Here is a 27,523-nt window from a genome sequence, read left to right on the forward strand (position 1 = left end):
TTAGTGTATGCGTTTGTTTACCAAACGTTTTCAAAATGGTGGATCTTCCGGTTGTAATTTGACGTTGAAAACTTTGAAGATTCTTATGGAATGAGAAGGGTAAGAAGTACAAAGCTGGTCTAAATAGAAGTAAAAGACATTAGAATTTTAAAGGATTCTTGGATAATCAATTGAGATTTTGCTCTGTTTTGTAGGGTGGCCATACCTTCCCTTGCCGCCGATCAGCCGTTGGACGCGCTGGTAATTTAAAAGCTATTTTGTTGTATTTTTTTTTGTCGACAAATGGTGTATTATTGTAGTACTTAATTTGTTAGTACTAGTTATGAATTTGATCAGGTAACTTCGGAATTTGGAACAAAATCTGTAATGGTGAAAATAACGGGCGTGTGGAAAAGGTGGAATCCGGAATTCGGAATTCGGAATTCGGAATCCCGGAACCGGAACCGGAACGGGAACTGGAACTGGAACTGGAACCAGAACCGGAACTAGACAAATAAGAATTGCAGATGTGTTTCCAGTTCTGCTTTGTTGCTTCCAGTTCCGTTTCTGGATTCCGAATTCCATATTTTCCTTATGTCCAAAATAACTGGATTTATTTGGACAGATAACTTCACGTTAACTGCAGTTAGGAGTTTAACCTAACTGCAATTGTCGGCCCAAGAATTTGACTATTTTTAAATTGTTTTTTTGTTAGTATCTAGATCTACCTTTTTAATTTATATGTATCTGATATGTGTCTTTGTTTTCTCTGAAACAAGCATAGCAAGGTACCTTTTTTATTGCATTAAATTAGTCTATAAGTCATTGCCTTTCCACTGAATGAGTAAGAAAAAATTTTAATGTCAAGTAAAAAAATTACTGCCAAAAATGTTTACTGACCCTTTCACTCGTGACCTGAACCTTACCACCCCTAGAAGATGCACTCTGGAAAGACTTTTCGTCAACTCTGATCCTAGATGTACATTTTTGCCAAGAAACGCATATCAAGTTGTTCCTTTAAGACAATGCAATGTATCTATTGAAACTTTTTAATATTAACTCCATGTGTTTGGCCACTGATACCCCAAAACGTGGCAGCATTCAGAAAAAGAAAAACGCACTTAATGGGTACCATTGCACAGATTTTTGATGCACCTTTGACGAGTTAGGACTCTTAAACAAGCACTGAACCATATGTTTTTTATCGCACATTTCCAATACCTGCATTAATAGGAACAACCAGAAAAATTTGAAAAAAATCTAAGGTCAAGTGTTATTTCTAGGGAATCACCTTAACAGACAGCATGACTTTACTGACTCTGAAGATGACTTTACTTTACTGTGTTGAAATGTCGGTCACTTAATTGCCTTGACAATCACATTTCTAAAGGTACTGACATTCTTGAGTTCTAACCATAACAAAAGAACCGCTTTTGTTACCACACACCTGAACACTTTCCAGCAGAACATAACAGTTTTTTTGTTTTCTCCAGTGTGACTGATTGTTAGATTTCAAGTCCATTTAATTAAAGATATGTGCTATATCACTTATAAAACATAGTCATCACTCAGCATATTCAGTGTGGAAAGAAAGTCACATCGATAGCCCACTTAGCCAGTGGACATTGATCTGAGTCAGGCTATTAGGGATTCTGTCCGTCACTTGACTAAAGGGCAAGTGAAGTTTCTTGCAAAAATTTTGTGGAAATTCAATTTACTGAGGTACTGTATGAGATGAAATATTTCTGTGGGCTAATGAGAAGGTCTTTCGATTTGGTTTTCTTTGCACCTGGACATTTCTTGATCTTGCATCTGTAATTCAACAATTTATATACAACTGTTTGGAGTTACAGTCAAAACACTTCAATACAGACACCAAAGGGGCAGACCTGAGTGTCTGTATCATGGAGGTTACTATAGAGAAAGAGATCACATGAATTCGGGTTTTTCTGGGACCAAGTATACTGTCTGTAATGTAGGGGTGTCCATGGAGGCGTCCATAAGGAGTGGTTTGGCTGTATTTGAAATGATGATTATGACCCACAGAATGAATTTACTAGCTTCTATTGAAGCAGGTGTATCAATGTATGTAAATGTTCTTTAGTTGACTCCGGATAGCTTGAGGCTGGTTTACAATAATGATTATAACTTCAGGCAATATCAGTAATATCTTTTACTTAACAATTAACCCATATTGTCACCCAACAACAACAGTGACATATACAGTGCAGCTCAGATATAAGCGAACTACGCATACGCGTATCATACGAGCGTATTTTGCGTATACGCGTATGTCAATACGCGCACATATACGCGTATATACGCGCACATATACGCGTATATACGCGCGTATATGTCTCTTTGTTATGCATTCCCACAAGTTTCTTTATGTGAAGCATTGTTAGTCAAACAAAGGACATTATGTTTCTTGAGAATGAAAATGGCTTCAAAGCGAAATTTGCATATTGTTAAAACGTCAGCCGGTCAATAAAAGCTATCATATTTCGATCACTTCGCAAATTCACCGACAAACTACCGTTTATCAACACTTGATCTTAAGCTACTAAAAATGGGAAGAAAATTGATACAGTCGCTTGAACTCCCTATTTTAACACGTGAACTTTATGTTCTTACAAGTAAAGATCTGTGTTTCGGCACGTGTCGGCAAGTCGTTTGCGAAATGTTTATTGTCTGAATTAGCGTTCTGAAGATCCTAGTCGAAAAAATGATATCTCCGGTTATATTTGATACAGATCATGCATTCAAATGGTAAAATACTCTTTCCTTGACGAAAAAATTGTTTATCAAAGTTTCTATGGTGCGCCGCTCACGTTTAGTTATTTTTTCTTCAAGGAAAAGTTGTGTGTTTCGGCACGCGTCGGCAAGTTGTTTGCGAAGCGTTTATTGTCTGAAGATCCTCGTTGAAAAAATGATATCTCCGGTTTTATTTGACACAAATCGTTCATTCAAACGGTAAAATGCTCTTCCTTTTACCAAAGTTTCTATGGCGCGCTGCTCACGTTTAGTTATTTTTTCCTCAAGTAAAAGTTCTGTGTTTCGGCATGCGCCGGCAAGTCGCTTGCGAGATGTTTATTGTTTGAAGCTTTCCGAAGACCTTGTCGAAAAAATGATATCTCCGGTTCTATTTGACACAAATCGTTCATTCAAACGGTAAAATGCTCTTTCTTTAGCCAAAGAAATGTTTATCAAAGTTTCTATGGCGCGCTGCTCACGTTTAGTTATTTTTTCTTCAAGGAAAAGTTCTGTGTTTCGGCATGCGTCGGCAAGTCGATTGCGAGATGTTCATTGTCTGAAGCGTTCCGAAGACCTTGTCGAAAAAATGATATCTCCGGTTCTATTTGACACAAATCGTTCATTCAAACGGTAAAATGCTCTTTCTTTAGCCAAAGAAATGTTTATGAAAGTTTCTATGGCGCGCTGCTCACGTTTAGTTATTTTTTCTTCAAGGAAAAGTTCTGTGTTTCGGCATGCGTCGGCAAGTCGCTTGCGAGATGTTTATTGTTTGAAGCGTTTCGACCTTGTCGAGAAAGTGATATCTCCGGTATCTGACACAAACCGTTCATTCAAATAGTAAATTACTCTTTTCCTGACAAAAGAATTGTTTATCGAAGATTCTATGGTGCGCCGCTCACATTTTGTTATTTTTAATTTTCTTCGAGGAAAAGTTGTGTGTTTCGGCACACGTTTCAGACCGTGTTCAGACTTTGTTTCGAGAAGATGTTATCTTTCGGTTGTGATGTTTGCTCCATGAAGATGGGATTGTTGAAGCGTGTATCCCCGGTTCTATTTGACAAAAAAAAAATAGTAAATTTTTGATTTAACGACAAAATACTCTCTCTTTTAATCAATATTCAGTCAGTTAATTTCCAGTCAAGTGCCCAATTGCAAAATGTTAGTTTCAGCTAACATTTTGCTTAGTCTGTAGGCATACGCGCGTATACTATGTACGCGTATTCAAAATAAAGAAAACTCTTTCTCGCTCTGTGGCAAGCTGTCAAGCCATTGAAAACAACAATGACCTGATAAGAAAAGAAGAAACAATAGGTCAGCTCATACATACTAATCAGGCATACGCGTATATGCTGTATACGCGTATGTGCGTATATGCATACGCGTATGTGCGTATATGCATACGCGTATGTGCGTATATGCATACGCGTATACGCGTATTGGGCTGACGCGCATTACGCGTATATTTTGGTTCGGATATATCTGAGCTGCACTGTACATGTAATAGACAAATAATCTGGGAATGTCTTGTGTCAATTGTATTGTGGATTGCTACATTGTTATCTTTTGGTTTTGAAACGCAGTGGAATATGGATCTCTTGAACCCTCAATTTTTTTAAATCTCCCAATAACTTGAACCTCAAGTTTTTTCCCTCTCCTCAGTTGAACAATGTAATTTTACCCCAGATTTCTCAAACTACCAGATTCTCAAACCAATTTTTGTTTCCCTTGGAGGTTCGAAAAATCAGGATTCTTCTATAAAATCAAGTTTCCTGTTGTATTCCAAAAAGTAGATGTAACAATTTTTTCAAAGAGTGTACTTGGGAACTAGGGAATACTGCAAGAAAACACTGCTGAGTATACCATTTTGTTTTACTTTATAAGCAACTGCTTATACCTGCCATTTCATCCACAGACTCAAATATGACATTAGTTATGTCTTAACACCGAGAGGGATGTGGTTCAATTGGTGATATCAACAATGTAGTAGACATTGTCTGAAGATCATCTCATGAGCTTTATATTTGATATCTCCAGCTTCAGGCCGAGCAGCATTAGATCAGGATTTAGATTCCATTCTGGGTGGTAATGATGGTAAGCGTTGAAGTCTCAAGTTTCTTTATTTCCATACAACAAACTGTGTGCAAAAACCCACTGGATTAAAAAACTTTCACACACCTTATCTTATATTAACAGAAGTTTTGTTGTCTGAAGCAATGATGATCTGGGACTTGGTGATGAAATGTTTGGAAGTGAGCGGCCCTCTACAGCTCTGAGCGAAAGATTGCACAGAAGGCAGGCAAAGAGAGAGGGCAAAGTTGAAAAAATTAATGGGTCGTATTTGGATGATAACAAGACACCACCAGAAGGAAACAAGCCAGCGAGAAGAGAAACAACGAGTAATGGTAGGGACGTCTCTACAGTTTCAGATTCTCCCTGGACACGTTTTTTTAAAATTTGATTGTAAAAGTAACGTCTGAAGTTTGCTTAAGTGGATAGAATACTCAATGCAGTGGTTTCATTAAAATTTTCAGTAGGAGGGTAACTGGTTTTCACAGGCGGGCAAAACGTTTTGAACTAAACTTCTTTACAAGAAAAACTTTCCTCTAGATGGTCAAAGCAGGCGGGCAAAATAATAGTAATAATAAAAACTACTTAAATTGTACTTTTTAACATGCAATGATCAAAGGCGCATTACATCATAAATTCTGAAAATCATCGTCACAGCCTGTCAGTTTGCTCGGTAACTGGCCTTAAAGGAAACCTCTCACTCACACTGTCATTGCACATGTACGTGCAGTCCATCGCAATTTCCGTGCCCCATTTTATTTATAGTTACATTGGTGTCAATCTTTGATTGACAGAAGTTAACGTATGGGAGCACAGCCTATGCCTCGACCCGGTGCAGCCTCGCTCGCACGCGGGGATCTGGCTTCACGCGCTTTTGCAGTTTGCTCTGTGGAAGTTGTTTGTGTTTGTTCCCGCCCTTCCTTTCACTACCCCAGTCCGTCATCTCCCTGCTCCCCCTTTTTTATTTTATTTTCTTTCTTCACTGGCATCGGACAGTGCGACTATGCAAAGGGCCTTGCTATGCTGTCGTTTTCCATAGCAACCGTCCAAGCACCAATCCCTCAGTCGGTTCTGTGCCTTGGCTTCGGGGCCACTCCACTGGTGCCTTGTTCCTTTGCATTCCAGCCAAATCCCATCTCCGTTCATTGCGTAGCGTAATTTACAATAAAATTATGCATACATACTGGTTCTTGTATCAGGAGTGAATCAGATTCAGGCCCGGCAAATACAACAAGCAGTACAGATTTTGTTAGCCTCATGAAATCTGCAGTCGGTATATTCTACGTATATCTCTTGTCTTTAGTTTGTTATTTGCCTTACTTTATCGGTTTGGTCGCCTTTAAAGTCAATGGCCCCAGGATCACATTAAAAAGATTTCCGCTTTAATCATAGACTCTCGTATATCTTTACTCATCATTAAACCCAGTAATTTACTGCTGCTATTTATTTATCGTGTTATTTTTACACATTTACTTTTATCTAACTTTTGCATATGTGCATATATATATATAGTACAGCATTGTATTTCTCGTTTTGCATTTTCTTCCTGTATTGTATTAATCACGATGTATTAATAGCACAATATTGCATTTTTCATTTCGTTACGTAATCTCCCACACTGTAACCGTATTTAAACTTAGTTTTCGTCCTTTTTCTCTTGTAACTGATGAAGGTCTAAGACCGAAACGTTTTTCTATTAAATTTTTAACTTTTTAACTTTTTTTACCGTCAGAAGTTGTCCGTCCTTGCTTTATCAAACGTTTTTAAATTCATTTTTGCGGTGAGGCTTGGACTGTGAATCTTCATTGATCCTCCTGACGCAGTGGCATTCTTTGTTGGCTTGAGGCATTTTATAACCGTTTTATATATATATATTCTATCTTAGTTCTTATGTACAGTTGATGTGATGTCTTCCAAGATTTTATCAACTTAATAAATGTAGATGTAGATGAAGATGAGACACATTCGACACGCTATAGTCGGTAGACATACTGCAGAACATGTCATGGTTCAGTAATCGTGCGTCAAACTTATCCTAAGACCAATTTTTGTTGAATCCAGTAATTTGAAATTTTTCCTGTTTAAATTCTATGGTATATGACTACTTAACACCGATGTAATTTGTTGTAGTTTTTAAACTTAAGTTTAATTAATTGTTATTAACGTTTCCCTACATATAGCGACATTGTTACCCTGGTGATTATATTATTGATGACAATAAAATAAACAGCGGACTATTCCAGCTTGAGATATATCTATTCAGTTGGATGCAACACACATTTTAAAAATGGTATTTGGATTGTGACTGTATTATTCTTAGTAGTAGTTTCCCGTCGTGTATTATTGATTCTCTGGAACAAAGTGCTTCACCCACGCTTGGAAACGGAGCGTTTGTTGCGCGCGCACATGCGCAGTACACGAAACTGGGAGCAGTTTACAAGTTGTCCATTGATTATCATACCAAATGAAGACATCGTTTGGTTTTGTTTTATTTTTTATTGTTATTTCATCAAAATTTAAGATAATTAATACGTGAAAATTCTCTTGTGATGCCGCTGAATTTTTCTCGAACACCACTGTAAGCCCGTAGGAAGTCAATAGTGGTCTTCCTTCGGTAGTATTCTTAGCTATATTTCATTTAATTTGCCACGACCAAGAGATCCGAAATAGAAGAACGTTGTTTAGGTTTTCGCAAACAGATGGCTTGGTTAATGGACAGGATGCAGATATGGACAGAGACCACTGACGTTTTTTGTCTTGGTTTTCATATAATAAGTAATTTAAGACCAATAGTTAAAATTAGAAGTTTTATCTCAATTTGATGTGAAACATAGTTTTCCATAATTATCCCTTAAATTTGAAATTTTTTTTTTTCGAATACCAAACATCTTAGAGGGCGAGCTCTACATCATTTCATAATTCAATGCCCAATTTGGGGCCAGTTTTCATTATGCTTTTTGGAAACACCTGGCTTGTTTAACAAACCCGGCTGTCAGGCCAGTGACGTCTTGGTGTTATTCTAATCAGTTATTAGAAAGTTCAAGACCCACGCATTAATTCTTCACCACGATTCACGTACTGTCAGTTTTAACTGTATTTTATGTCAACAGAACATCTGAATTGACTTGTTCTGGAAATACTTCGTTTACTTAGTGTTATGACTTAATTAAGAAGAACCAGTATTTACTGTATTTTATGACAAAATGTCTGAAGTGGCGGGTCCTGAGACACTTAATACAATTGACTTCGTTTGCTAAGGCGCTTAACTTAATTAAGAACAGGAATCTTTTCAGCCAAAGTAAACCAATTGGTTTGTGGTGTTGAGGAAGGAGACTCTCTTAGCTTCGTGAAACATCTTTTATGTCAACTTCTCGGTCACCTTGAAGAGACGTCTGTGGATATGATGAAGAAAGCAGTTTGTGAATATCTGCTGGAGATCACCCCCAAAGTCGTCGAATTTGCAGACCTTCGTTCGACTTACATCGCAAATTGTGTCTTCAACAGTTTTCTGTCCTACACCTGTATCACGTTGAACATTGTGATAATCCACGCGATAAGAAAAACTTCCTCGTTGCCCAATCCTTTACAAGCATTGCTCCTGAGTCTTGCTTTTTCTGATGTTGGTGTTGGTTTGTTGAGTCAGCCTTTTTACACCTCACTTCTGGTGAAATGGTTACAACAAAACAACCCCGGCTGTAATACCTATGTGATTTTTCATGTCATTGCATATGTGTTTTTCTTAGCCTCCTTCTTGGGTGTTGTTGCCATAAGTTTTGACAGATTTTTGGCAATTCATCTTCATCTCAGATATCGGGAACTTGTGACTCACAAGCGTGTTGTTGCTGTGGTGATCTCAAAATGGGCGCTTAGTGTGCTTCTTCCTTTGACGATGTTCTGGATTCCGCTGGATATTTTTCTACTTGTTTTGTTATTTGTAGGAGTTATTGGTCTTCTCGTTACGACAGTGGTGTACATCAGAATTTATGTAGCCGTAAAAAGTCACAAGAATCAGATTCAGGCCCAGCAAGTACAAGAAGGAGCAGAGAATGGCGAAATGGCAAATTTTGCTAGCCTTATTAAATCTGCAGTCGGTGTATTCTACGTATATCTGGTGTTTTTGATTTGTTACTTGCCTTTCTTTATCAGTGTGGTCGTCTTTACAATGAACGGCCCCACTATCTCTTTAAAAAGATTTTCCTTTTTCTCGTGGACTCTCGTATATCTTAATTCAACTTTGAACCCAGTAATTTACTGCTGGAAGATGAGACACATTCGACACGCTATCATGGACATACTGCGGAACATGTCATGGTTCAGAAATCGTGGAACACAGTAATCTTAAGACCAGTCACTTGCACTGTTATTATTGTTGATTCCTGTAATTTACTGCTTTAAGATAAGACATCATTCAGTAGGCTGTCCGCATTAACTTTCTACCGCCGAAAGTGTAAAGAAATCGCACATCACTTGACATGACGAGCAGTTTAAAATCATCCAAAGAACTGCTTACCATTTTCTCCCTTTTAAATTGTTTTGGCATATGGTTAGAGTACATCGATGTAATTTTGTTGTAGATTTTCATTAGTTTTTTCCTCTACAGTATAGCGGCACTCTTAATCTTGTAATTGTGTAGTTTATAGTAATGTGAATACTGAACCTAACATCGAAATGTTCTAACTTGAGTTAGATTTGTTTTGGATATTAAATATATTTTAATCGCTCGAAAAAAATGTTTCTCTTTGAGCTGGGCTTTGCGTCATAGTTAACTGTTTATGGATCATGACTTTATAGTTAGTGGAAGTTTCACTTCATATGGTATTGATTTCCTTGAACAATGTGCTCCTACAAGAAACGCGTTTCTTACGTACGCCACATGCGCAGTACACGAGACTTGCCATCGATCAAAATACTGAGCGACTTTCTGAAGGCATGGTTTTGTTTTCATTTCCTTGTTTTCTTTTGAAAATATAAAAGAAATTTCGTCAAGAAGTTTCTTGTATGCAGGTACTAACTTGTTCTCGTTCAAGGTCCTTAGATTGTAGCTAAGGATCTTTTTTTTGGTTGTATTCTTACCGACATGTCATTTACCACATCCAAAAAATCCGAAATGGAAGAGAGTCTTTTACGTTTTAGCCAAAGATATAACTTGGTTATAGACAATATGCACACAGAGACCATTGACATTTTCCTTCTTGGTTTTAATGGATCAGTAACTCAAAACGGACATAAATACAATAGCAGTTTCATCTCAATTTGACAGCTAACATCACTTATCATTCTCATTTCTCCCCAGAATTTGAAATGTCTTTCATAAAAACAAACTTCGAAAGAGCGAGTTTCTAAAGAAGTTCTATAAAAGAAACTTTGATCGATGTCATGAAGAAATGATCTTGTGAATTACGACTTTTTAACAACATTTCCGTGTTGTTTTACCTTCATGGCAATATTAATTATGGGAAATTTTCATATGCACGTGCCAACTTTACTTATTTGCGATCAAGCAAGTTACTATGGGTCTTCGTTTGATGGAATCCTTTACGATGTCTAATTTACCACGTCTAAAATGTCCAATTTCGGGCCAGTTTTTCTTATGGTTTTTTGGAAACACACGGCTTTTTTAATAAACCCGGCTGTTAGGCCGGTGACGTTTATGTCTTGGTTTTATTCTGATAAGTTTTTAGAAAGTTCAAGACACACGTATTAATTCTTCATCGCAATTAACATACTGTTAGTTTTAACCGTATTTTATGACAATAGAACATCTGAAATGACTTTTTCTGGAAATACTTTGTTTACTTAGTGTTATGACTTAATTAAGAAGAACCAGTATTAACTGCATTTTATGATAGCAAAATGTCTGAAGTGGCGGGTTTTGGGACACTTAATTGACTTCGTTTGCTAAGGCGCTTAACTTAATTAAGAACAGGAATCTTTGCAGCCAAAGTGAACCAATTGGTTTGTGGTGTTGAGGAAGGAGACTCTCTTAGCTTCGTGAAACATCTTTTATGTCAACTTCTCGGTCACCTTGAAGAGACGTCTGTGGATATGATGAAGAAAGCAATTTGTGAATTTCTGCTGGAGAGCAACCCCAAAGTCGTCGAATTTGCAGACCTTCGTTCTACTTACATCGCAAATTGTGTCTTCAACAGTTTTCTGTCCTATACCTGTATCATGCTGAACATTGTGACAATCCACGCGATAAGAAAAACTTCCTCGTTGCCCAATCCTTTAAAAGCACTCCTCCTGAGTCTTGCTGTTTCTGATGTTGGTGCTGGTCTGTTGTGTCAGCCTTTTTACACCTCACTTCTGGTAAAATGGTTACAGCAAAACAACCTCGGCTGTAATACCTATATAATTTTTGAGGTCATTGGATGTGTGTTTTTCTTAGCTTCCTTCTTGGGTGTTGTGGCCATAAGTGTTGACAGATTTTTGGCAATTCATCTTCATCTCAGATATCAGGAACTTGTGACTCACAAGCGTGTTGTTGCTGTGATGATCTCAAAATGGGCGCTTAGTGTGTTTCTTCTTTTGACGATGTTCTGGATTCCGCTGGATATTCTTATACCTGTTTTGTTATTTGTAGGAGTTATTGGTCTTCTCGTCACGACAGTGGTGTACATCAGAATTTATGTAACCGTAAAAAGTCACAAGAATCAGATTCAGGCCCAACAAGTACAAGAAGGAGCAGAGAATGGCGAAATGGCAAATTTTGCTAGCCTTATTAAATCTGCATTCGGTGTATTCTACGTATATCTGGTGTTTTTGATTTGTTACTTGCCTTTCTTTATCAGTTTGGTCGTCTTTGTAATGAACGACCCCACTATCTCTTTAAAACGATTTTACGTTTTCTCGTGGACTCTCGTATATCTTAATTCAACTTTGAACCCAGTAATTTACTGCTGGAAGATGAGACACATTCGACACGCTATCATGGACATACTGCGGAACATGTCATGGTTCAGAAATCGTGGAACACACTAATCTTAAGACCAGTCACTTGCAGTGTGGTTATTGTTGAATCCTGTAATTTACTGCTTTAACCGTCAACCGCTGTTAAAAACCATCCAAAGAACTGCAGTAACATGTTCTCCCTTTTGATTGTTTGGTTTATGGTTAGAGAACATCGATGTAATTTGTAGTAGTTTTCCATGATCGTTTGCCTTATTAGATGTTTGTAAAGTTTTCTAAAGATAGCGGTACTCTTAACCTTGTAATTATGCAGTTGATAATAATAATGTGAATAAACATCGGAATAGTCAATTCTAACTTGAAAATTAGATTTGTTTTGGATGTTAATCATATTTTAATTACTCGAAAAGTTGTTCTTCCCCTGGCTATGCTTTGTGTTCTATATAATATGTCTGGATTGTGATTTTATAGTCAGTGGAAGTTTCACTTCACTTTTTGATGTGGTATTGATTCTCTTGAACAACGTGCTCCTACAGAAAACACAATTGTTGTGCACGCCGCATGCGCAGTGCATGAAACCGTCAGCAGTTTACAGCTGTATCATCGATCAACATACTAAGCGACTTTCTGAAGACATGGTTTTGTTTTTCTTTTCTTTTTTCTTTTGAAAATATAAAACGAATTTAGTCATGAAATTTCTTGAATGCAGGTACTAACTTGTTTTCGACCAACGTCCTGGTTATGTAGCTAAGGGTCTTTTTTTCGGTTGTGTTTCGGCTGTTTTTCGGTCATTTACCACGTCCAAAATGCTCGAAATTGAAGAGTGTACTTTAAGTTTTCGCAAAAGATAAAACTTATTTAATAGACAGTATGCACACAGAGACCATTGACATTTTCCTTCTTGGCTTTAATGGATCAGTAATTCAAAACGGACATATACACAATAGCAGTTTCATCTCAATTTGACAGCTAACATCACTTATCATTCTCATTTCTCCCCAGAGAGCGAGTTTCGAAAGAAGTTCTATAAAAGAAACTTCGATCGATGTTCTGAAGAAATGATCTTGTGCATTACTGCTACAGATCTTTCTCAAGATATCTGAAGCCATGCCTTGCGTGATGCGCAAGAACGTGTGCTCATTAACAAATGTAGGCACCGTCCTTAATCGGCTATGCCTTACGACTGGTTCTCTTCCTATAGTAGATAACCTTTACCTTTAACCTTTATTTTAAAACAATGAGTATTAAAGCTACATGAGCTTGTGGGGTCGTTTGTAATTAACTAATCGCTAAGTAATTAAAAACTAAAAACTAGGGGTATTTACAGAAAAAACGTTTGAACTTAAGTCAGCGATATATACAATACGAGATTGTTAGCATAAGTTTTTAAGTATATACAAAGTCATCTTTTCTAAAATTACAAGTGGATGAAGACGTTATCTTAAAGCTGAATTCATTAAAATTAACTAGAGATTTAAGCTTTAGCCTGAGGTCACGATATGGAACATTTTTTTTCAGGGCACTGCAGTTGTTGGTCACTGCATTCCACAGGACTGAGCCTCTGAACGCGACAGAGTCCTTCATGTGACGCGTGTTGAAGCGGGGAACAATTAAAGAAGCGCAGGTCCGGGTTGAATAATTTGTGGCCCGTTTCTTAGAAATCAGATCGATTAATGTGACAGGTAACCTATCGTGAAAAGCTTTATGAAAACAGATAAAAATGGCTCATTTATAATAAATAGACAGAGTGGGTCATTGGGCCCGTTGTAGGACATCAACAGAAGCCATGTCTTTCGGCAAGTTAAAAATAAACCTCGCAAGCCTGCAGTGAAGTCTTTCCAGGGACTGAAATAAGTCGGAGTTGCAGCAAGATCCCCATAGTATAAGACCATAGGTCACTGAGGGCAAAATGACCTTAAAATAGAGATCCTGACGAACGTTCCTAGGAAGAAATCTCGAGTTCTTAAGTAATCCTAGTTTTTGAGCAAATGATTTCTTGAGTTCCAGCATGTGCGGAATCCAGGTCAGTTTCTCATCAACGGTCATTCCCAGTAATCGTGATTTCGATACCCATTCAATTGAAGAGTTTCCAATGAAGATCGGGGGAATATTAGCCGGGAGATTTCTTCTAGAGATTAGCATGGCCTCACTTTTACTTGGGTGGGGTGTTAATCTGTTAATGAGGCACCACTCGTTTAATTCACGGAGGGCAGAATTTAACTGGGCAACACTTTTTTCTGCCTTGTACTCATTCGCTTAAGGTTATTCCTCGGAATTGCATTGCGCGTCCCTGCTGCGCACGATTTTCGCGTCATTAGCGCGCGCTCGCAAGCGCATGCACATGCAAAATGGTGGCTTTTTCCAAACGGCTTGGGTTGCGAGAGACAAACGATCGTTTTTTTCTCGGAAACGAGTACGGGGACCGAACGATTTTTTTACTTAGTTTGAATGGAACGATCACTTTCTTTCTATACAGTGAATATAGGCAGATTTCTATTGCAACAAATTATCACTGAAAATGAGAGCATAGCAAGCACTCGTAAACGATAAGAAGTGCCCTCAAGAACACTGCGTGCTTGGAACATGTTGAATCCCTGTCGACTAAATATAGGTGCCTTTATCAGGAAACGTGCATCAAATTGCTCGTTAACATTGATGCAGTACATCCATTGTTGCATTTCTCGCTTAACTTTCTCCCTATTTTCTGCTCTCACAAAGGGTAAAGTGAGTGGTTTAAATGTAAACGTTTCTAAAAGCAGATAATTTAAGGAATTATGGGGTTGATCGAGGGTCTTCCTGCTCCTAAACGAGTATGGGGACCCCCCTTTTTTATTTCAAAATTTAAGTTCTCGTGATATAAGCAGCCAACACGTAAAATTTAAATGAAAATCTATTGTGCGTTCTTTTTCGGGGGAATGACCTTAAACAATGCGTTACATCTATTTTGGAGATGGATTTTTTTGCCGTGCGAGATACATGCTCAGCACATACGAGTGGCACTTTTGCAGGTGCACCATCAGTTAACATACTAAAGGCTTTTTAAAGACACTGTTTTGTTTTCTTTACTTTTTTTGTTTTGAAAAATATTAACGAATATTAAAAAATATTATAATGAATATTACATTCTTTTGTGAGGGTGCTAACGTTTTGTCGATCAACTCTCTGAGAATATAGCTAAGGATCTTTACTCGATAATATTCTGAGCAATATCTCATTTATTAAGTTTAAAAGGTTAGAAATTCAAGAAATTTTTTTTAGGTTTTCACTAACATGTGTTTTGTTTAATAAACTTCACACAGAGACCGCTAACCTATCCCTGTTGGTTTGATTGTGATCAGTTATTCGAAAGTTTTTAAACACCCACGTGTACAAATTAGCAGTTCTATCTCAATTTGACAGAAAAAGTCATTTATCATTTCATTAATCGCGCTATGTTTTCGGAAAATACGACACTGAAAAGACCTAGATCTGGAAATACTTTACTGCCCTCACAATCAGTATCATGTAAAGAATTTACTCGCGGCAAAGTGATCCAGTTGATCTGATGCGTCGAGAAAAAAACAAGACTTTAGACAACCGCTTGGACACTGGGGAGACTTCAGGCGATTATGGAGAAAATATCGTGTGAATTACTGCTACGTGATTACCCCGAAGTCTCCGAAGTTAAAGACCTTCGTTCGACTTATATCGCTAATTGTATCTTTAACAGTTTTCTGTCCTATACCGCCATCATGTTGAACATTGTAACAATCCACGCGATAAGAAAAACTTCGTCGTTGGCAAAGACTTCAAAAACGTTGCTCCTGAGTCTTGCTGTTTCTGATGTTGGTGTTGGTTTCTTTAGTCAACCATTTTACATCTCACTTCTAGTCGTGTGGCTACAACAAAACAACCCCGGCTGTAAGGCATATACAATGTTTATCGTCATTATTAGTGTCTTTTGTCTAGCGTCGTTCTTGGGTGTTGTGGCTTTAAGTTTACACAGATTCTTGGCAATTCATCTTCATCTCAGATATCAGGAACTTGTGACTCACAAGCGTGTTGTTGCTGCGGTGATTTCAATATGGCTGCTTAGTGTGTTTTTTCCTCTGATGATTTTCTGGGCTGGATACGATATTTACTATCTTGTGGAGTTTCTCCTCGGAGTTTTTTCGCTCGTTCTTACAGCAATGGTTAACATCAAAATTTACTTAACCGTACATCGCCACAAGAATCAGATTCAGGCCCTGCAAGTACAACAAGAAGCTCAGACTGACGACATGGCGCATTTCGCTCGTCTCATCAAGTCGGCAATTAGTGTATTCTACGTATACGTGACGTTTGTGGTCTGTTATTTGCCTTACTTTATCAGTGTGGTCGTCATTAAAAGCAACGGACCGAATATCGCTTTGAAGAGATTTTCTCTTTCCTCGTTGACTCTCATACACCTTAACTCATCTTTAAACCCAGTAATTTACTGTTGGAAGATGAGACACATTCGAGACGCTATCATGGACATACTGCGGAACATGCCTTGGCTCAGAAATCGCGGATCACATTTATCTTAGGGTCGGCAGTGTTATGCCATCTATTCTCCACATTTATTGCTGTTATTGTTGATAAACGCCTTTTGTGTATAACATTAACTACAAGCAGTCTAAATTTAGCTGCCTGAAGACAAACGAGATCTTGTTAAACTGACTCAAAGTGTTGTAACACTATTACGATAGTTGCTGAGCACATATTCCGCTGTGTCTTTTTTCGGTGTGTTAGAAAAGGCTTTATTTATCAATGAATTTATTTGATCTTGTTACCATTGTTCGCTCCTACTTCTGGAGCCGACAATGGATAAATAACTGATTACTTCATATGCAATAGTCGCTTTTGCGGAGCATTACATACTGAAGAGTATAAGAGTATAAGGTATTGATATAGCTTGGGAACTTCTGACACAGTTGCGTTCTATGGTAGTTTTATGCTTTCAGCAAGGATTAGTCGTAATAGCCTGGAATAAATTTTATCACAGATCAGAATAATGATGGATACGTTGCTACGTTGTTTCAAGAAATAGCAGTTCTACTGGCCGTATTGTTGTCTCTCTTATTTGCATAACAGAAACTTGAGATTAACAGCAGATGAAACTGGTAGCAGTTTGCAGGTGTACAATGGATTAATTTTCTAAGTGGCTTCAGGTTAAGCAACCGTTTTCATTTGGTTCACTGTTGACAGTGGTTCCTTTTGACAGTCTTAGATGAACTAATAACTACGCACGTGCTAATTTATTTTCGATCAGTGCACTTATAATATAGTTAAAGTTCGTCATTCAGTAATATTCTTCATTTACCGCGGGTAAAACGTCTGCCACGTTATTGGCAGTCTTTAAAGTTTTCACAAACACAATACTTGATTAATTGACCTGACACTCACGCTAGTGACGGTTACCTCTTGGTTTTATAAAAGCAAAAACGTGAAGTCTTCGTCAGGCAAGTAGCTGATAAGGCCGGAGCTTATCCCTGTTTTTGTAGCATAAAGCGACCAGCAGAATTTCTAGTTCCCCCTGGATGGGATGCTGGTCCATCGCTGGTTGAATAGCTATTCTCAAACTCATTAATAATTCATCGAGTTTAAACGAAGGAACATTCATGACCGTGACGGTGCTTGGATATTTGATCTTTACGCTTTTATTTCACCTCAAAGTTCGCCAAAAATACTGAGCTGCGCGTTGTATTTTCAACTCTCCCCTTGGTGTCTGGAAATGTGGTCATACACGGTCTGTCGTGTTTGATATATTACTTACAATCGTCAAGACCCACGGATATAATTAAGCAATTTTATTTTAATTTGACCGCAAACTTTATAAACCAGTCGGTTGAGGTAAATTTTTTTGCAAATGAAAAAAAATAAAACAAATTTAGTCATGAACTTTCTTGTATGCAGGTACTAACTTGGTCTCGTTCAAGGTCCTTAGATTGTAGCTAAAGATCTTTTTTTGCTTGTATTCTTACCGACATCTCATTTACCACATCCAAAAAATCCGAAATGGAAGAGAGTCCATTACGTTTTAGCAAAAGATATAACATGGTTAATAGACAATATGCACACAGACAGAGATCAGTGACGTTTTCCCTCTTGGTTTTAATGGATCAGTAACTCAAAACGGACATAAATACAATAGCAGTTTCATCTCAATTTGACAGCTAACATCACTTATCATTCTCATTTCTTCCCAAAATTTGAAATGTGTTTCATAAAAACAAAATTCGAAAGAGCGAGTTTCGAAAGAAGTTCTATAAAATGAAAAACTTCGATCGATGTCACGAAGAAATGATTTTGTGAATTACGACTTTTTAACGTCATTTCCGTGTTGTTTTACCTTCATGGCAATATTAATTAAGTATGGGAAATTTTCATATCTACGTGCCAACTTTACTTATTTGCGATCAAGCATGTTGCTAAGGGTCTTCGTTGGATGAAATTCCCTTGCGATGTCTCATTTACCATGTCTAAAATGTCCGATTTCGGGCCAGTTTTCCCTATGTTTTACGCGGCTTTTTTAATTAACCCGGCTGTCAGGCCGGTGACGTTTATGTCTTGGTTTTATTCTGATACGTTATCAGAAAGTTCAAGACCCACGTATGAATTCTTCATCGCAATTAACATACTGTCAATTTTAACAGTATTTTATGACAATAGAACATCTCAAATGACTTTTTCTGGAAATACTTCGTTTACTTAGTGTTATGACTTAATTAAGAAGACCGTGTATTAACTGCATTTTATGATAACAAAATGTCTGAAGTGGCGGGTTTTGGGACACGCGCTTTACTTGATTATAAAGAACAGGAATCTATTCAGCCAAAGCGAACCAGTTGGTTTGTGGTGTTGAGGAAGGAGACTTTCTTAACTTCGTGAAACATCTTTTATGTCAACTTCTCGGTCACCTTGAAGAGCCGTCTGTGGATATGATGAAGAAAGCAATTTGTGAATTTCTGCTGGAGAGCAACCCCAAAGTCGTCGAATTTGCAGACCTTCGTTCGACTTACATCGCAAATTGTGTCTTCAACAGTTTTCTGTCCTATACCTCTATCATGCTGAACGTTGCCCAATCCTTTACGAGCATTGCTCCTGAGTCTTGCTTTTTCTGATGTTGGTGTTGGTTTGTTGAGTCAGCCTTTTTACACCTCAGTTCTGGTGAAATGGTTACAACAAAACAACCCCGGCTGTAATACCTATCTGATTTTGCTTGTCATTGCATGTGTGTTTTCCTTAGCCTCCTTCTTGGGTGTTGTGGCCATAAGTGTTGACAGGTTCTTGGCAATTCATCTTCATCTCAGATATCGGGAACTTGTGACTCACAAGCGTGTTGTTGCTGTGGTGATCTCAAAATGGGCGCTGAGTTTGCTTCTTCCTTTGACAATTTTCTGGATTCCGCTGGATATTTTTATACTTGTTTTGTTATTTGTAGGAGTTATTGGTCTTCTCGTTACGACAGTGGTGTACGTCAGAATTTATGTAGCCGTAAAAAGTCACAAGAATCAGATTCAGGCCCAGCAAGTACAAGAAGGAGCAGAGAATGGCGAAATGGCAAATTTTGCCAGCCTTATTAAATCTGCAGTCGGTATATTCTACGTATATCTGGTGTTTTTGATTTGTTACTTGCCTTTCTTCATCAGTTTGGTCGTCTTTGCGATCAACGGCCCCACTACCTCTTTTAAAAGATTTAAAATTTTCTCGTGGACTCTCGTATATCTTAATTCTACTTTGAACCCAGTAATTTACTGCTGGAAGATGAGACACATTCGGCACGCTATCATGGACATACTGCGGAACATGTCATGGTTCAGAAATCGCGGAACACAGTAATCTTAAGACCAGTCACTTGCAGTGTTATTATCGTTGAATCCTGTAAGTTACTGCTTTAACCATCAACAGCTGTTAAAAACCATCCAAAGAACTGCTGTAACATGTTCTCCCTTTTGATTGTTTGGTTTATGGTTAGAGAGCATTTTTGTAATTTGTTGTAGTTTTCCATCGTTTGTCTTATTAGATGTTTGTGAAATTTTCCTATAGATAGCGGCACTCTTAACCTTGTAATTATGCAGTTGGTAACAATGTGAATAAACATCGGAATAGTCTATTCTAACTTGATATTAGAGTTGCTTTGGATGTTAAGAGTTTCTGCCTGAGAGACCGGGGCAGCCTTGGAAATGAAGGTTGACCGATTTCGCTTAAAATTTTTTACACAAAGTCGTTATGTGGACTCATGTAATATGCCAAAGTTTCAGCTTCAACGACCATTTTTTAGCCGAGTTTTGGATATCAGCCCCTCAAGGGGCCCCAGAGGCTGATTTTCAGTGTAATTTTGGCCACTTTTCAATCTCTCTTTAAGCAACGTACAATTAATTTCAGAAAAACCCAAAACCGTATTTGTAATGCCCTATCCTCAGGCGCTTATGGGTGAAAACATTAGCTCACGGGAATATTTTGATAACCTGTGGCTGTTATCACAACTTGGCCCTATTTGAAGCATATGGGAAGCAACCGGAATTGGCTTGTTTTTCAGATCGCATAATTTCCATGCCCATGTTTTACACCGTAAAGTCTTAGTATCCCTGCAAAGTTCAGCTCGTAGGTAAGTAATATCAAGAAAAAAATACTAAGGTTGAGGCTTTTTTACTAGGAAACACTTAAAGAGAAATTACCTACTACGCACTTCCTGTCAAGGTCTAATTTCCTTATTAGGAGAGATTTTTAGACACCAGCCACACAATTAACAACCAATCAATTATCCCAAAGTAAATTATTTAAAGGGAATATATATTTCCAAACCATAAACTAGAAATTAATTTTCCTACTGACGGATTTAAAACTAAATTTGTACCCTGTACCCAGGTGACTGGAAGGTGAGGGGGAAACTTTATACGTTGATAACAAGAAAAGTAATCAAGATACAATGAAACAAGCTGTTTACTGAGTGTATAAGTTAGGTGGGAAAAGCTGAGCAAAAAACACACACACCAAAAGCGTTATTTATGGGACTCTGCTTTGTTTCCATGGCAACCTTGCTTTGTCAGGCATAATTACCCAAAGTTTGAGTTTTCTAATCTAATTCTCTGTTTTTTATTGACGTTTTCAAGTTTCTTGGGACAAACATGGTTTTTTGCACCTTTTCAATCCTTTAGTACCCTTTCTCTTCTCTTTTAAGTTTGTTATATTTGGCAAAAACGATATTTTGACTTCATGGAATAGTCATGAATTCGGACGTCACATGCCTTCATAGCTGACTATTCACTATTATTAGAATTTTAAGCCGTGAGTTTTTTTCTCATTCCCCTTGCCAGAAGATCACAAATACCTTGTGTGACTAGTGGTACTGAAATTTCCGACTCAATTGCGACACACCCAGAGGTGCTTTCCTTCAAGCTTCGATCTTTGCTCCCCTTTGGTATGATTCTAAATACGAACACTATCGTTACGATAGAGACTGTAAGTAAGTAAGCCTCGTAATACAATAGAGGGCCCAGAGATTACATTTTTTCGCATGACACGCGAAGTGTCTCCTCTGTTATTTAATATTGGGCAATTATGTGAAACTACTTAATTCATCTCCAAGCCCTTTCGACTCTTCAAGTGAAACAACATCCAATATGGCGTCGAAAATGTTAACAATTGAATTGTGTGTGGGTAGGCAATTTAAGTTAGAAATATTTTATTCAAATGTGTATGCAGATGATGATGGAACAACGATCCTTGAACCAGTGGAACGAATTAAAGACATGTCTGATGAACATGCATGCAGTCACTCTCCCCTAGGATACTTATGGGATATAATAGGTATTACAATGCCGAACTCCTCGAATATGCTATCTGAAACGTTAGCAATAATCTTTTTCGGTTTCTTTAATTTCTGTTTTCTCCTGGATGGAAAAAAGGGTGTTGACATGGCGCACTTTGGTCACGCAAACAGGTAGATTTTCCACGGTGACGTGGGCAAATCACAATCTTCTTTAATTCATACTTTAACTTCCATTCAGGGCAGTTGTCAACTCTGTGAGACGCGGCCAGTTTATTACCACCAGTGCCCATTTTAATTTGACCAGTAGGTGGGTAACATCTCGATCTAACCTCGCTAATGGGAGAGTCACAGCAGGCTCTGATGTCTTGTTATATCATGCCCCGCAAATGTCATCTTCTTTCCAAACAGGACACTGTATAATCATGTTTTCAGTTTTCCAGGAGACTAAATTGTAATAGCCAGACTTTTTCGCTCCTCTGCCTTTCAAGCACACTCAAATGAAACAAATTCGCTTAAAGACTGAATTGGTTTAATAAGTTTAATTAATTGATCACAGATAGTTTCTTTTCTTGTAAATAAACAATCCAGCCAGCAAGATATCCACATGCTGGCCATATATTCATTTCCCCGTTGCATTTTATCAATTTAGGACAGAATAAGTAAGCATGAAACGTTGTAACGCATTCGGATCCTATACAAAAGCAACTGCCTAGCACATAGCACGGTCGCGGCCTAATGGTTCGCGGGCTGGGCTCCGGATTGAGCGTTCCTGGTTACTAGGGCGTTGCCATGTCGTCATGCAAAAGGTAATTTTCTTTCACAGTACCTCTCTCCACCTAGATGTATAAATGAGAGCCGGTGATTGTCATCCTGTCTAGGGAAGAAGAGCAATAACCAATTTAAGCTCCCGCAGGTATGAGGCACTGGGCCTTGTGACGACTTACCATATCACCTACTGCAAGCATACTGGTCGTCCTGGGGATTATCACTTCTTATTATGGAAATCGGAGTTAAGGGCCAGCAATTCTGCAGCTAGGGGTGCTATAAGCCGTAGTCTTTGAAGGAAAATCCACTCCTCCCCCGTCCTATCTTTGGATATATGCAGTACACCGATTTAGTCTGGATCTGTGCTAACTGAAACCGCAACAAATGGAAAATCCCGATAGAGAAAGGGAAAGTGTGCCAATGACTAATTTTCTGACAATTTGGTCGGACATTCAGCAACTTGGCGGGGAAAACAGACCGTCTTGGACGTCCTCAATTTATAATACCAAGGCCGTTTCCACTGGGGGACTGGGTGTGAATAAATATTCTGTAACATATTTTTATTCGTTCTTTAGGTTCTCATGCAAGTTATACACCTAATCATTCTCTGCAGTATCAAGGGGACGACTCTAGACGGGAAAAAAATGAATTCCATGTCAATCATAGCTAGTAAACTACAGATAAGTTGGCGTGTCGTTATCTCGCCACGTACGGTATGAATCAACCTGCATTTTCATTACTCGCAACAACGCACTCACGACCAATTTATCGCTGGGGCTAAGGTTTTTAATGTTGCTTCACTTTTAAGGTATTATAAGAAAGGGGTATGCCTGTAAACCTGAAGTCAGGTAAGTGTTTATAGTAAGGGAATTTATCCAGACACTTTGCATATAGACTTGGAATAGTGAGACTGCATTTTGTATTAGACAATTAGCTCTAATTATATTTGAAATTTCCCGTTGTGATTGCATTTAGAGTGACGGATAAGTTGTTTTTCAGAAAAGAAGTCCCAGACAGGTGGGTTATGCTGGTTATGGTACGAAATGGGACCACAAAGTTTGGCGGCTTAATATACCTGATTTAATTAGCGCTTCATTACTCGGGGCCACAGACTTGTTTCGTTGAACGAGTTGAATGTTAAAGATAAACTTAATATTGCAGTTTGGACCAAAAAAGATGCAGAGGTGCATTGTGATTAACCGGCAAGAGATGGATTGTTAGGTATATGTATGTATTTTTTTTCCACAATGACTCGGACTTCTTCCACAACATTTACAACCGTTAATGGACCAAAATCTGATCGGTCCGAAAAAAAATCACATGAAAATTTCTGATTAACGGTAACTCTTTTTGGTTACAATTAACTTCAGAGTCTCTGATTCATGACTTAGAAGGAAAAAAGGTATTAATCGAAATTAAATGGCTGATTTTTATAGACACGATTTGTTGAAACTTTAACCGGAGGTGGCCCGGTTAGTCATCTTCTCGTAAGTTTTTTCTTAGTAAAAAGGCCTCAACCTTAGTATTTTTTTCTTGATATTACTAAATTAAAGGCTGAACTTTGCAGGGATACTGAGACTTCAGGATATAAAACATGGGCATGGAAAATATGCGATCTGAAAAACAGGCCATTTCCGGTTGCTTCCCATATGCTTCAAATAGGACCAAGTTGTGATAACAGCCACAGGCTAACGAAAAATTCCCGCGCGCTAATGTTTTTACCCATAGAAGCCTAAGAATAGGGCATTGCAAACATGGTTTTGTTTTTGTCTGAAATTAATTGTACGTTGCTAAAAGAGAGATTGAAAAGTGGCCAAAATTGTACTGAAAATCAGCTTCTGAGAACCCCTAAGGGGCTGATATCCAGAACTAGACAAAAAGAACGTCGTTGAAGCTGAAACTTTGGCATATTACATAAGTCCACATAACGACTTTTCGTACCAATTTTGAGCGAAATCGGCCAAACTTCATTTCCAAGTCTGCCCCGGTCTCTCGGCCAGAAGCTCTTAATCGTATTTTAATTACTCGAAAAGTTGTTCTTCCCCGGGCTATGCTTTGTGTTGTATATAATTGTGTCTGGATTGTGACTTTATAGTTAGTGGAAGTTTCACTTCACTTTTTGATGTGGTATTGATTCTCTTGAACAACGTGCTCCTACAGAAAACACAATTGTTGTGCACGCCGCATGCGGAGTGCATGAAACTATCAGCAGTTAACAGCTGTATCATCGATCAACATACTAAGCGACTTTCTGAAGACATGGTTTTGTTTTCCTTTTCTTTTTTCTTTTGAAAATATAAAACGAATTTAGTCATGAAATTTCTTGAATGCAGGTACTAACTTGTTTTCGACCAACGTCCTGGTTATGTAGCTAAGGATCTTTTTTTTCGGTTGTGTTTCGGCTGTTTGTCGGTCATTTACCACGTCCAAAATATTCGAAATTGAAGAGAGTGCTTTAGGTTTTCGCAAAAGATAAAGCTTATTTAATAGACAGTATGCACACATAGAGAGAGACCATTGACATTTTTCTTCTTGGTTTTAATGGATCAGTAATTCAAAACGGACATATATACAATAGCAGTTTCATCTCAATTTGACAGCTAACATCACTTATCTTATTTCTCCCCAAAATTTGAAATGTGTGTCATAAAAACATTCGAAAGAGCGAGTTTCGAAAGAGCGAGTTTCGAAAGAAGTTCTATAAAAGAAACTTCTATCAATGTTCTGAGGAAATGATCTTGTGCATTACTGCTACAGATCTACCTCAAGATATCTGAAGCCATACCTTGCGTGATGCGCAGAACCAGTGCGCATTAACAAAAGTAGGCACCGTCCTTAATCGGCTCTGCCTTACGACTGTTTCTCTTCATATAGTACTCATTCGCTTAAATAATGCGTTACATCTATTTTGGAGATGGAGTTTTTGCCGTGCGAGATACATGCTCAGCACATACGAGTGGCACTATTTTGCAGGTGCATCATCAATTAACATACTAAAGGCTTTTTAAAGACACCGTTTTGTTTTCAATATAAAAATGAGCGATAGAAACTTTACACAACGTTTCGATGTCGTCATGACATCATTATCAAGTGACAAGAAAATAACGGTTCAACAGCGTTATATATGCGGTGAGAGGTGTGATTGTTCATTAACATATTTCTTTAAACAAATAGTTTCGCGCGGATGGAATCCGATTGCGTGTTCAGGCTAGGTTTTTTCTTTCTAATAAACAGCATTTGGTAAATCAAACAATTCAGTTTTCCGTTGCATTTCTTTAGGACGGAAAAATTATTGGCAAGGTCGTCGATGTTATAAAGGCCGTGATCGTTCTTTAAATGCTTTCCGATTGCGGAGAACCTGTGTTCATCAATACGTTGGTGCAAATGCCGGCTGGTATACCCAACATACTCTGCATCAAACAGATCACATTGGTAATTGTACACTACGCATTGTTGATTAATTAGAGGTGGTTTTGGTTCACGCATCTTGTGATCTTCACGGATTTTGCGACTCTTGAATACTGGTTGAAGAGTGTGATCGATTTTCTTGCTCAGGTCAGATAGTTGTTTTTTCGCTGCATCGGCCGACGGTTGATCTTTAAATGGCAATACCACTCGGTGAACAGTATCTTCGTTGACGGGTAGTTGAGGTGGCACGAGAGGATCTTTGGTCATCATTGAGGTGACAAAGTGAGAAATTATGGAGTTAATTAGGCTTTCAGGGTACTTGAGGTTCGTAAACATCAGCTTCAGGCGATCACATTCAGTCACGAAAGACTCCCATGTGGATGACAGGTGAAAAGCACGGTTTACCACGGTTTTAATGAGCGATTTCTTGTACCTTTTGTCCACATGGCTTTGGTGATGGAGTAGTAGGCCGGTATTTGTTGGCTTCCGGTAAACACTAGTTTCCAGTTTGTGACCTTTCTTAAGTATTTCCATACCAATAAATGGTAGTTTGTTGTCAGAAGCTAGTTCCATTGTGAAATTTATGGATGGGTGACAGTTGTTGAGTGTTGTTAAAAAGGCTTCTGCTGCTGGCACATCCTTCATCGTGGCAAGCGTGTCATGGACGTACCGCCTATAAAACTCTGGCAGCTTGTGTCATGTTCTAATTTCTCTTCGATGGAGCAGAGAAATGCGTTTGCCATAAGGGGTCCCAAAGGTGAGCCCATTGCCACTCCGTCAGTCTGTTCATAAAGTTTGCCATCGAACTGGAACAATTGGTTCTTAGTTGCTACTTCTGGAAGTTGATTCAGGTCAGGCTGAGTGATGTTTAACTTGTGTGTTTCGTGTGTTTTGTGTCTATTTGTTTAAGCAAATATGTTAATGAACAATCACACCTCTCACCGCATATATAACACTGTTGAACCGTTATTTTCTTGTCACTTGATAATGATGTCATGACGACATCGAAACCTTGTGTAAAATTTCTATCGCTCATTTTTATTTTGAAATGTTTATCGAAATTTAATCTCATCCGTTTTGTTTTCTTTGCTTCTTTTGTTTTGAAAAATATTAACGAATATTAAAAAATATTATAATGAATATGACATTCTCTTATGAAGGTACTAATTTTTTGTTGCTCAACTCTCTGAGAATATAGCCAAGGATCTTTACTCGATAATATTCTGAGCAATATCTCATTTACTAAGTTCAAAAGGTTAGAAATTCAGGAATTGCTTTTTAGGTTTTCACTAACATGTGGCTTGTTTAATAACCTTCACACAGAGACCGCTAACCTATCCCTGTTGGTTTGATTGTGATCAGTTATTCTAAAGTTTTTACACCCGCTTTCAGTGTTGCATGCATAGGCGACATCTTTCGACTATCTCTTGACATTCCATCTTTCGACATGCTATGTAAACGGCTGAAATGTGGTACTAGCAATTTTTCCGGTTATTACCGGAACAAATGACAAGTATATGACAGTTACTGACCTCAAATGAATGAAGAAGATTGTGGACTCCCGATTTACGGGATAATTCAAACGATTTTAGTGTAGTCGATCGGCTCTCAATAGTGGGTTCGGGTAGAATTGGGTCCCTACCGCTCAGTTAATACTCGAAAGATGTAAACATTCAAAGCAGTCGATTTATCCCTCACAGAATGTTATCTTGATGCTCCTAGCCTTAGTGTGATGTCAAATAAATCCATCTTTCATGACTTAAAGTCGAGTTCGACCATAAAAAAGCCACTTGTGCTTACATTTTGACGTAGGCCAGGTTACATAGCACGCCAAAAGATGGCATGTCGAGAGATAGGTGCTATGCA

At 38.1% G+C, this 27,523-nt stretch overlaps 4 protein-coding genes and 1 pseudogene across 4 annotated transcripts; 4 read left to right on the forward strand and 1 right to left on the reverse strand.

Annotated features, from left to right (window-relative positions):
- Nucleotides 1–26: 26 nt before the first annotated feature.
- On the forward strand, nt 27–16,587 carry LOC110054940 (adenosine receptor A3-like). The gene is made up of 5 exons (XM_089290371.1): nt 27–99; nt 195–240; nt 4,646–4,824; nt 4,927–5,135; nt 13,228–16,587. Exon 5 carries the CDS (start codon nt 15,318–15,320, stop codon nt 16,254–16,256), a length of 939 nt encoding a protein of 312 aa, XP_089146497.1. The 5' UTR covers nt 27–99; nt 195–240; nt 4,646–4,824; nt 4,927–5,135; nt 13,228–15,317; the 3' UTR covers nt 16,257–16,587.
- On the forward strand, nt 8,123–9,652 carry LOC149112482 (adenosine receptor A2a-like). Its single transcript, XM_089289394.1, has one exon. It carries the CDS (start codon nt 8,201–8,203, stop codon nt 9,134–9,136), a length of 936 nt encoding a protein of 311 aa, XP_089145520.1. The 5' UTR covers nt 8,123–8,200; the 3' UTR covers nt 9,137–9,652.
- LOC110054907 (beta-4C adrenergic receptor-like) lies at nt 10,732–11,941 on the forward strand. Its single transcript, XM_089289395.1, has one exon. It carries the CDS (start codon nt 10,846–10,848, stop codon nt 11,779–11,781), a length of 936 nt encoding a protein of 311 aa, XP_089145521.1. The 5' UTR covers nt 10,732–10,845; the 3' UTR covers nt 11,782–11,941.
- A 1,912-nt stretch (nt 16,588–18,499) lies between the features above and the next one.
- LOC149112483 (adenosine receptor A2a-like) lies at nt 18,500–19,831 on the forward strand (annotated as a pseudogene).
- Nucleotides 19,832–25,309: 5,478 nt separating this feature from the next.
- On the reverse strand, nt 25,310–26,428 carry LOC149112484 (uncharacterized). Its single transcript, XM_089289573.1, has one exon. It carries the CDS (start codon nt 26,300–26,302, stop codon nt 25,412–25,414), a length of 891 nt encoding a protein of 296 aa, XP_089145699.1. The 5' UTR covers nt 26,303–26,428; the 3' UTR covers nt 25,310–25,411.
- Nucleotides 26,429–27,523: the final 1,095 nt, after the last annotated feature.

This window comes from Orbicella faveolata, unplaced genomic scaffold, assembly GCF_042242905.1.
Source record: "Orbicella faveolata isolate gen_17 unplaced genomic scaffold, um_ofav_v1 contig_2, whole genome shotgun sequence".
NCBI lineage: Eukaryota > Metazoa > Cnidaria > Anthozoa > Scleractinia > Merulinidae > Orbicella > Orbicella faveolata.

Excerpts from the sequence above, each read along its gene's own strand:
- LOC149112484 (XM_089289573.1), bottom strand. The coding sequence starts at position 26,302 with ATGAAGGATGTGCCAGCAGCAGAAGCCTTTTTAACAACACTCAACAAC.
- LOC110054940 (XM_089290371.1), top strand. The coding sequence starts at position 15,318 with ATGGAGAAAATATCGTGTGAATTACTGCTACGTGATTACCCCGAAGTC.
- LOC149112482 (XM_089289394.1), top strand. The coding sequence starts at position 8,201 with ATGATGAAGAAAGCAGTTTGTGAATATCTGCTGGAGATCACCCCCAAA.
- LOC110054907 (XM_089289395.1), top strand. The coding sequence starts at position 10,846 with ATGATGAAGAAAGCAATTTGTGAATTTCTGCTGGAGAGCAACCCCAAA.